Source organism: Pseudorca crassidens, chromosome 3 (assembly GCF_039906515.1).
Source record: "Pseudorca crassidens isolate mPseCra1 chromosome 3, mPseCra1.hap1, whole genome shotgun sequence".
In the NCBI taxonomy this organism is placed as follows: domain Eukaryota; kingdom Metazoa; phylum Chordata; class Mammalia; order Artiodactyla; family Delphinidae; genus Pseudorca; species Pseudorca crassidens.
In genome coordinates, this window is record NC_090298.1 from 155540009 (window position 1) to 155550469 (window position 10461).

Here is a 10461-nt window from a genome sequence, read left to right on the forward strand (position 1 = left end):
ATGTAAAACATTATCTAGTTATAACTAGATTAAAGAAATTTCTTCTGATGAAGGCATTTTTCCCTTTTGTAATTTCCTCTTATTAATGATGAACAGAGAATAGATAAGACTATTCATATGTCTGAATGCTTATGATGAGACCAAGGGTGAGGACTTGGGCTTAGGAGTGAAGACTTTGTATTTTCAGCCAAGCCCTGGGTCTCCTTATCAATAAGTTGCAATAGTCCATTTCAGGGGCACTCCTCTGAGGTCTACCCATTTCAATTTGCCATGAAGCAGTGCCTAGCACTGTGCCTAGTCAGTAATTATTAAGTGATTGAGATCTAAATAAAAAGAAGCTGTGATATACCTAGGTAATTCTCCATCTTACCCAAGTAAACACACTCCCTACAATAACCTACAAAGCTTTGCCTGATCAGCCTGCATTTCCAAACTCATCTCAGGCTATTCTGCTTGCTTTACTCCAGTCACGTGACTTTCTTCCATTTCCTTTAACAAGCCAAGGTGATGACATTTCTAGGGAATTCACGCATGTGTTTCCTCTACCTGCATCATCCCATCCTTTCTTGACTGTGTCATCCCCTTGCTTTAGGTCTAAACTTAAGTGTCATCCTCTTAGACAAGCCTTTGAAAATCCCTTTGCCCCTGCCTCCTGCTGAAAGTAGGTCCCCTAAGATATTTTTCTCATACTACCCTGTTTGTTTTTTATCACGGTATTTATCACAGTTTGTAATTATTTATTTCTTTACTTCTCAGTCCCCTCTACTAAATAATAAGCTCCATGAGACCAACTCTGTTTTATCCACCCAGGGACTAGTGCATAATTTGCTTAAAGGCAAATATTAATTTCACAAATACATGTGTTCTACCCTACCACCCAAAGTGAGCACTTGTAACTACAAATGTCCGTAGCTCCTTTAGGTTCTGTTGGATACTTAACCCTGTGTTCTTTTGTAACTGTTTTGTGCTCATCTAAAATACATGATTAGGTTATCAGCTCCTGAAGAAAAACATGTCTTTGTTCTTTTTTGTATATCTTATTTGGAATAGTTTTCTGAACATGGTGGCTCTCAACAAAAGTTAACTTCAACGATGAGTAAATTATCCTCTAAGCTCTAGGTAGTTCATATCCTACAGGAGAGAGTTTACCTATTTTAAAGCTCAAAGTTATTTGATAAAAGAGGCCAAGTGTTTGCATAATTTAATTGAGATGAATGATTGCTTTTCTTCTCTGGACTTTTTTCCTTGTCCAGAATTGGAGAATTAAGTGATGTTTCTTTTTGTCTATGAAATTTGGAAAGTAAAATGGCACAAGGAGCTTCTTGTAGTCATTACAGACTTGGCTTAAATTATTCTAGAAGGCGCTTCTTATACCCTGAGTGTTATCTTTCACTAAGAGAGTAAATAAAAATGGGGAGTATAATTTAGGGGAGGAGGAGGGGAGAAGACCTTTGGAGGAATTTAACTGTTGACATTGTGAATCGAATTCTCCCTATGATATTACATAGAGTTATCCTAAGTGGACAAAGAGTTACTAGTCTGTAGCTTCTGACACTGAAACAAAAATCATATGTCTGTTTTCCTTTTTATAAGCTCATTCAATATTTGAGTGTCTGTGTGTGTCAAGTACTGTTCTAGGCTCCAAAGACACAGGGACCAAGGAAATCAAGGTCCCTGCTAGTACAGTTATCACCAGAGAGGAAAGATAGAAAAATAAAACACAAAAACAAGAACAAGATCATTCCTCATATTAATAAGTGACACAGAGCAGGTAAAACAGAGCTGTGTTATAGAGAGAGTGGCTGAGGGGTGCATCTTCAGCTTGGGTGGTCAAGAAAGGCCTGAGGGACACATGAGCAGAGACCTGACTGAAGAGAAGAAGCCATCACACTCTCCTTTCCTCCTCTCTCCCCTGCCTTCTCTCCTTCTCTTCACTTCACCTCTTGCCAAATTGTGGTGCATGAGGCCCTGGTCCTACTCGAGCGAAGTGTCCACTTCTGATACAGGAATGATGAGGTCACGTTGTGTAACATGGCCATCAGGGAAACCTGCTTAGATGAAGGGCCATTTAAGGGGATCCCTGTGACTGGGCAGACTGGGCTGTTTCAAAGACTGAGGACTGTGTCCTCCTACCCACAACCAGTTATCTGGTAATTTGGAAGGAAGGAAAGAGGAAAAGATGGGAGGGGTGAAAACGGATGTGTAAGAGAGATGTATTCCTGCTTAGAAGTGAGGGAGGGAGTAGAATTCAGGTCCCCACCAGACTCATACCTCAAACTCCTGGTTTAAAATTCAGTGTGATTAATTTATTATCCTAGTATATATTATGTAATTTAAACAGTCCAGTTTTAAGGAAACATTTTCCACACTGATGCTAATTGTATCTTTGTAATGCTGCAACACTGTACAGAAAGACATAATTGTTGCTCCTTTGTTGACGTATAGGTTTAATATACTTTCTTTTATTGTTTAGACATTTAAATGTATGCCTTTCTGTATAAGTGTCCAGGCAGTGAGGGTAGTTAAATGCTGTTAAACAACTTACCACTGTGTCTCCACCGCCTGTGTTTTCCATTTTATACTAAACCTTGCAGAGTGGTAATGGTGTTTCATGATCTATCAGTGTAAAATGGGCCTGTATTGTCCTTCCTTATATTATCTCTCCTAAGTATGAAATACCTATCTCCTTTCTTTTTTACTTCAGTGGAATCTTTGATATCATCAAAGACGTATCAACAAGAATTTTTCAATGCTAATAGGAAGAGAAATAATGTCTCTACAATTTCTAGTACTTTCCTCATAAGAACCTGAAAAATTGGTGAAGCGGTCAAGAACTCAGCTAATTAACAAATTAGGAAGATTCCTGAATGTGGTGTTCTTCTTAACATTCACTCATTTAATAAATACTTGTGTGTACAATAACAGTTTACATGTAAGGTTAGGGAACACAGAACCCTCTGCTGGGTATTAAGAATAGGCTAGAGGAATTCTCAATGTGTTAACAGTGTATTTTCAGACCTCTTAGCTTCTAAATTATTATTTAACAAGAGAATCAATACCATTTTAAGGGTGATGATGGCCTATAATGTTTAGTGAGCATATGTTAATTGCTGAGCATTGTGCTTAAGTGCTTTATATACGTCTTCACCTTTGAACCTCACAGCAAGCCTACAGGTGACTACCCTTGTCTACGCTGTAGATCTTGGCCAGTTCTTGAAGGAAAGAACTGTATTCTTTAACAGCCTACTTGGTCTAGCAAACAACCTTTGACATGGCCTCACTGAGGATCTAAGCCCCCAGGCTGAAAACATTTAAATGATTGATAACAGGAACTCTAGCCTATGCAGTTTGCCAATTGTTCATTATCAAACAGAAGAACACTTAATGTTGCCCTCAAAGAAAGAGGTTAGCAGTCATCTCTGTTATGCAGCCAACTGGTGAACTCACCGGGTACTTGCTTTTTCCAGAAATCAGATATCGATCATAGAGCTCTTCCACTGTCAAAAGAAAATTACCACAGACAAATTTGAGGGGAACACGAGTGTAAACAGGGAGTCCATTTAGGTAGCTATTGCAAGTGCCCACAGGAGAACCATGGCTTGGTCCTGGGTTCTGACCTGGATGAAGAGAGAGAGATGGATTTGAAATTAAAAAAAAAAAAAAAAAAAAGAAAGAATCCAAAATAATACTTAACTGCAGACAAGGGAAAGGTGAGGGAAAGTAGGTCCAGTGAACCGCAATCTCACATTTGAAGAGGCACTGAGAAATTGCCCCATTGCCTCTCCGGTATCATCTGGTGCCGTTACTGAGCCACTGAGTCCCAGTGACAGAGAAAATGATGGGTCTGGATTTTCATTTCCTGATCTCACTGTAAAGTTGGTATATCATCTGTCCTGATTACACAGGATTATTGTGAAGAAAAAATAGAATTATCCCTAGGAAGCATTTATTAAAATGTCAAATTTAATGGAAATGCAAACTTCCAGCTCTAGCATTGCCCTAGTAGTAGAAGTCACCGACATTGATTTCAAAAAGTCTTCAAGGGTAAATGAGTGGATAATATTATACTGAGTTTCACTATATAAACTATTTTCTTCTCAATAAGGTTTGATATCTTGGGGCTGGCTCTGTGATTTATTAGCTTAGTAACCTTGAAAAATGTCAATTATCAGGTCACGTACAATGTGCCAAACAGTATGTTTAGTAAGCACTTTGCACACCCTACCTTGTCGACTCCTCACAACAATCAGGTATGTAGGACTTGTCCTTATTAAATAGATGAGGAAGCTATTGCCACTGAGATTAGCTTACTTGACCTCACTTATTAACTAGAAAAGGTCTCTTGACAGAGCCAGACCAAACCTGGTTCTCAACACGAAGCTCAACTTTCCAGATTTCAATTTCTACATCTTGACACAGATATAATCCTGCCAGCTTTACATGTTAGTTAGGAAGATCAAATTCATTAGCTTGTGTAAAATATATCTGTAAACTGTAGTGCATTGTAGCAAGTATATAAGGTTTAAGACAGGTGTAAGCTCTATGTATTTTATTCGACCAGATGGCCGTGAATTGGATGCTTAAAAATATGAGTGTTCAGTGTCCTTCTGCTGAATCCTGAAGATGTACTTTTTCTTTAGTATCTTTGTGTACTTTTGCATTTGTCATTTAGTTTTTAATCTGTGTGTCCTCTACTGGGACCCGGCTGAGGTGATCTGCTTGGGATAACACATTTTGGTCTGCCTTTAAGTCTGTTATTTCAGAGCTGTCACTGATGAGCTGCCAGTGTTTTTGGACGTCTTGAGATAATACAATTTGAGATTAAGGTCTGTGCTGGCAGCCAGTAATTATAACTTTAAAATGTCTTAATAGATACAAAGTCCCAGTTAAGGTCATATCCTATAAAAACTGGGGGGGGGTGGATATCTTTTTCTCATTTTGACTGTGCTCAAAACAGAAAACAATTTAGAAAAATAGGATATCACTCAGATAATCCAGGACCAAAGAACTCCATATTCTTATTGAAAATATGCAAGCGAGAATAGATTGATTTAAATGAAGCAGAGAGTTGATATAAAGAGTTAATAGATAATACCTTTCTTTGCAGATTTGGACATACAAGTGACATCCCTGAGTATTTCAGATATGTTACTGATTGATTGAAAAAGTCTATAGAAACATACAGATACTTGAATTTATGTTTAGTCCAGTTAAAGATATAAAAACTCAGCAGTACATGTAGATACAACATATTTCATCCTAGCTTTCACTAGGCATGTGGACCCCTAGTGGAAGGCTTAGATGTTGATGGTAGTTCTTGCAGGATAAGGTCATGTTGGACTTGAGAAAGACCCAATTTGTGGTAACTTATATCATCATTTAGGAAGAACTTAAATTAGCTGTATTTGTACTTCTATATAAGGGAGTATTGACACATTCTAGGTTCGTCTGACTCTTGAGTTGTGATTGGTTAAGCAAGGCCAAGTCCCCATCCAGGGAAGAAAACAGTCACTGTCTACATTTCTCTGGACAAAATGTCTGTCTACATATTTTCTCTACTCCAAAAAGCCTAACCACAGTCACTTATGAACTGCTTGTGTACTTCTGGAAGACTGCCAACAACTGAGCAGCACAAGGGTTCATCGGAAATCAAAATCTCAAGTGAATAAAACCACTTACATGCAAAACTTTCTAATTGGGAACCTTATACTCTGGCTGTGAGTTATGTAGACCTTATGGATCAACAGAATGGAGCTTAAGGTAAACACAGAAATGCCAAGGACATTGTGCCCTTTGCCAAGGCCCTGCCCAGTTGTAATCACCGTATTGGCCAATCAATCCAATCACCAGCAAAGCGTTAGTGTCTAACAATAGTCTCTGCACTGTGTGGGGTATGAAGCAGAAAAGGACATAGAACCTGCCCTCAAGGTTCTTGAGATCTGGCTAAAGAGAGAAAATGTGCAAAAATGAAATGCAGGGCAGTATGCAATGAACAAATGAGTGATAAATAAATTCTCCTCAATTTGAGCTACTCAATTCATATAAATAGTTGCTGTTCATTCAGCAGCTTTACTATAACCTTGGCCAAACAATGACTAAGTTCAATTAGAAGAGAGAGCTAATCTGTCACTAAGGCAATCAAGATTGTATGGGCATGATCCTCTTTGAGTTCGGTCATTGAGGACGGAAAGGATTTGGGTAGAGAAGGAGTAACCTTTCCAGGTGAGGGATTAGTGGAAGCAATGACAGTTTTTGGGTCCAGGCCAAAAGTAACGGAACTTAGACTGGAAGGATGGAGAGTATGATTTGGAATTGCTATATCTGTTTTTCTCTGATTAAACTTGAATATTTGATTTTTCAAAAACATTCACTCAGTATCTGCTTCTCAACTTTCCTCACAGAATGAGGGTGGCACTGTCCTCACTGGAGCCTGGTTCACACTCCAGGCTGAGATTTAGACATGGGTCTGTCTGGTGAGATGGGTCTGACAAGAGGTCTCTGCCTGAGACCAAGGAATCTTCAGGAGGTTCCGAGTGAGGATTTTGGTGTCAGATAAGGTTAATTTTGAATCCTGGTGCTGCCAAATTCTTGAGCAAGTTACTTTACCTTTTGCTAAACCTCAGTTTTCTCATGAATAAAATGAAGTTTCATTCATCTCACAAATATCTATTGGACAATTACTCTGTTCCAGACTCTGTTCTAGGTGTTGAGGATATAGCAGGAAACAAAACAAACAAATCTCTCTGCCCTCCTAGAGATAATGACAGAAATCTACCTTAAAGGATTTAGCTGAGATTAAGACATAAAGCACTTAGCACAGTGACAAGCACATGACTAGTCAATGTTAGTGGTTGTTATTGAGTCAGGCAGTTCAGTATGGTTCAGTAAGGAAGACTTAGTCACCAGAGGAGGCTTGCAGTTAGTACATAATTGTTACTTGCATATAGATCCTGCTATGTGTTTGGGCAAACATACTAATAGAGCTGAGGATCAAGAACCTTGGGTGATATCAGAAGCAACTAACTCACCAGGAAACTTAGGAAGACCCTAGCCTCTTTGTTGGAGGCCATGTAACAAAGTGGACTACAGAAAAAAGGAGGGGGAATCTATCCTTTTCCCTCTTCCTGAAATACAGTGGCTTTGTCATCTTGGGGGCTGTGCTGAGTAGTGAGGCTGTTAGGCAGCAAGAATGACAGTGGAGGAAGCAACAGCACATAGTAATGCTCAGGAGAAGCAGGCAGTAGAACATATAGCAACACCTGTGGTGCCTAGAAGGTGTAAAGGTTCAGAGAGAGAACTTTCCCTAGAAGGAAGCCAGAACAAGTGGAGAAAACACAGTGCTTTTTTGGGTGACAATTGACCAAATCTGTTCATTAGTCATTTCTGTGGATGTGGAATCCACAAGTAGAATATCTAGAACTGGAAATTCTGCAAAGCAGGTAGGAGAGAGTCAGTGAACTATGCCTGTCTTGATTCCTCCATAACATTACTGAAGACTTGCTAATATATGCCGTCTGCATACACAACTGTATGATAAGTAGCACAAATGTTCAAACAGTGTTAATATACTGTCTATCATGTTTATAAATAAATATGCTGAGAAGAGATCTTCATTAGAAGAAATGGCAATTTCTATAGGAAAAATTACCAAATATATTCATGTGGGTGTGTTTGGAGCAATAGCATAAAAAAATGAACAATAAAAAGGATCACAATGAATATAGAGGTCAATGCTTGCCCCTAAATGAATATCTAGCAGATAGTAAATGCAGAATGAATGAGTTCAGTTGTGGAGAAAAATCAATATGGCCAGTCTGTGTGAGAGCATTAACTTCAATAGTTCTCATTTTTATGTATAAATTCTACTTCAAAAAGAGTGAAAGAGCAATAAAACAACTTAGGCTGGCCCTTTGTTATTTTTCTTACATGACAGCTATATTTCTGTGACTCAACCTAATTCCTGGCCATGCAAAACCAGAGGGACAACAGTTTCACCTCATGATTCCAAATAACTAGTTTGACTTCTTTTTATGGCGAACTGACCATTTTTAAAACAGATTATTTACAGTCACCTTTGGTTTGTTTGTTATGATTAAATTCATTTGTTTACCAAATATTTATTGAATTCTTCCTAGGCAACCAGCAAGCACTGTTATAGGCACTGAAGATACAGGAGTGAACAAGGCAGGTATGTTTCTTGCTCCCATGAGATTCTATTTTGATGTGAGAAAGACCATAAAGAAGAAAACAAATAATCAAGATGACTTCATAAAGTAGTAATGCTATAAATAATAAAAATAAAGTCATGCACTAAACTGTTTATGTCTGATAGGTGGTACTCATGCACATAGGGAGATTTGGGAAAATTTCTCTGAAAAGATGACCTTTTGAGATCTGAATGATGAGGAACCAGCTGAAAAGTTGTGTAAAGAACATTCTAGGCAGAGTGAACAGCCAAGTGAAAAAGCTCTGGTTCAGAAATAAGCTTACAGAGAATAAATTTTTGAAACAGAAGACCAGTAAGCTGGAGCATAATGAAAAAGTGGGAGAGTAGTAAGAACTAAATTAGAAAGAAAAGGGCCAGGACATGGTATACTTTCTAAACCTTGGAAACCAAATTACACTTGTCTTGAATGCTTTGGGAAAGTATTAGATGGTGTTAAGTAGTCTTTGAAATGACTTACTTTAATTCTTTAATAGGTTATTTTGGCTTCAGTGTAGAGGGTGGGTTGATCAATAAATCCCGGACTTAATAACTGCTTGGTTAGATAGTATCTTGCAATTCAATTACCAAATCCAAATGCCAAAATTCATTCGCTCAACAAATATTTGTTGAGCACGCCATGCTATGCACTGGGAATACAGAGACAAACAAGATATTGCCTGTGCCATAAAGAACCTCACAGTCTAGCAAAAAATGCAGAAATGTAAACAAATCGTTTACAGTTTGACTTTACCCAAGTGAAGGTACAGATGTTTCTTCCTAATTTGAATTTGACATGAACTGGAGGATTGGAATCTATGACTCTCCACTGAAAAAGCTCCATTTTTGCCAGAGGTTCTGCTAATTAGTAAAAGCCTTTATATTACGCCTTCTTCAGTTGCAACAGATGAAAAACCTAATCAAACTAACTTAAGACAAAAAGAAGTGCATGGAGGATTTATTACTTCATGTAACTGAAAACTCCAAATCTGAAGAGGCATGGCTAGGCTCAGTCTTACTAGCTCAAGGAGTCAGACAATGAAAATCAGTGCAGTCAGAGTCTGTAAAATAAAGGCAGCAATTTTGGAAAAGAAGGTGCCAAAAGACCCCCCCAAATCTGCAAATAAACTTGCCCAAATCCTTTGGTGATCTCTGAACTGCTCATGAATCAAGGAAGCACCAAATTTCTCAGTGTAAAGCAACAGGTGAAAGACTAAAAATGTTGAACGATTTCGATTGCTGCTCACCACAGGGAAGACAGAGTTTGGATGTTGAGTCCTATTCCAAATACATTCAAAGACTCAAAGGAAAATATGCTTATAATGAGAGAAATTATGTGAAAACCCAGAGCAGAAATGGAGGCTATAAGAAGCAAATGGAAATTTTAGAATTATAAAGTAAAACACCTGCAATGAAAAATTTGCTGTATAGAAATGACAGCAGGTAGGTTGGCTGGCAGATGAAAGAATCAGTAAACAAAAACTTAAATAATTTATCACCATCTGACCTCCACCACAAGAAATACTAAAGAAAGTTCTTTAGGCTAGAATGACACCAGAGAAATATTGTATGAAAACTTGTATCTATAAGAAGAAAGAAAGAACACTGAATATAATAAATATATGATTTTTCTACTCTTAATTTCTTTAAAACATATATGAATATTTGAAAAAATATATAACATGTATTATGTGAGTTATTGTCATATACCTATATAATATATAAAGTAACAATAGCACAAAGGCCAGAGAATAATTGAAACTATTCTGTCACAACATTCTTATATTTTACTATGTGTAGTGCAAATTAATTCTAACAGTGCTAAGTTAAGGATATATATTTTTTCTTTTTTGAATTATTTTATATTACAGCAGGTTCTTATTAGTTATCTGTTTTATACATATTAGCGTATACATGTCAATCCCAATCTCCCAATTCATCCCACCACCACCACCGCCACTTCACCCTGCTTTCCCCCCTTGGTGTCCATATATGTGTTCTCTACATCTGTGTCTCTATTTCTGCCTTGCAAACCAGTACATCTGTACTATTTTTCTAGTTCCACATATATGCATTAATATACAATATTTGTTTTTCTCTATTTGACTTACTTCACTCTGTATGACAGTCTCTAGGTCCATCCACATCTCTACAAATGACCCAATTTCGTTCCTTTTTATGCCTAATATTCCATTGTATATATGTACCACATCTTTATCCGTTAGTCTGTTGATGGACATTTAAGTTGCTTCCATAAC

General features: G+C 37.7%; 1 protein-coding gene across 1 annotated transcript in view; it reads left to right on the forward strand.

Moving 5' to 3' along the window:
- GABRB2 (gamma-aminobutyric acid type A receptor subunit beta2) overlaps nucleotides 1-8189 on the forward strand; it is a 389457-nt gene extending 381268 nt beyond the window's left edge. The window contains exon 10 of the mRNA XM_067732942.1: nucleotides 8136-8189. Within this exon, the coding sequence (XP_067589043.1) occupies nucleotides 8136-8165 (30 nt within the window). The 3' untranslated portion in view covers nucleotides 8166-8189. The remainder of the gene's footprint in view (nucleotides 1-8135) is intronic.
- The last annotated feature ends 2272 nt before the right edge of the window (nucleotides 8190-10461 follow it).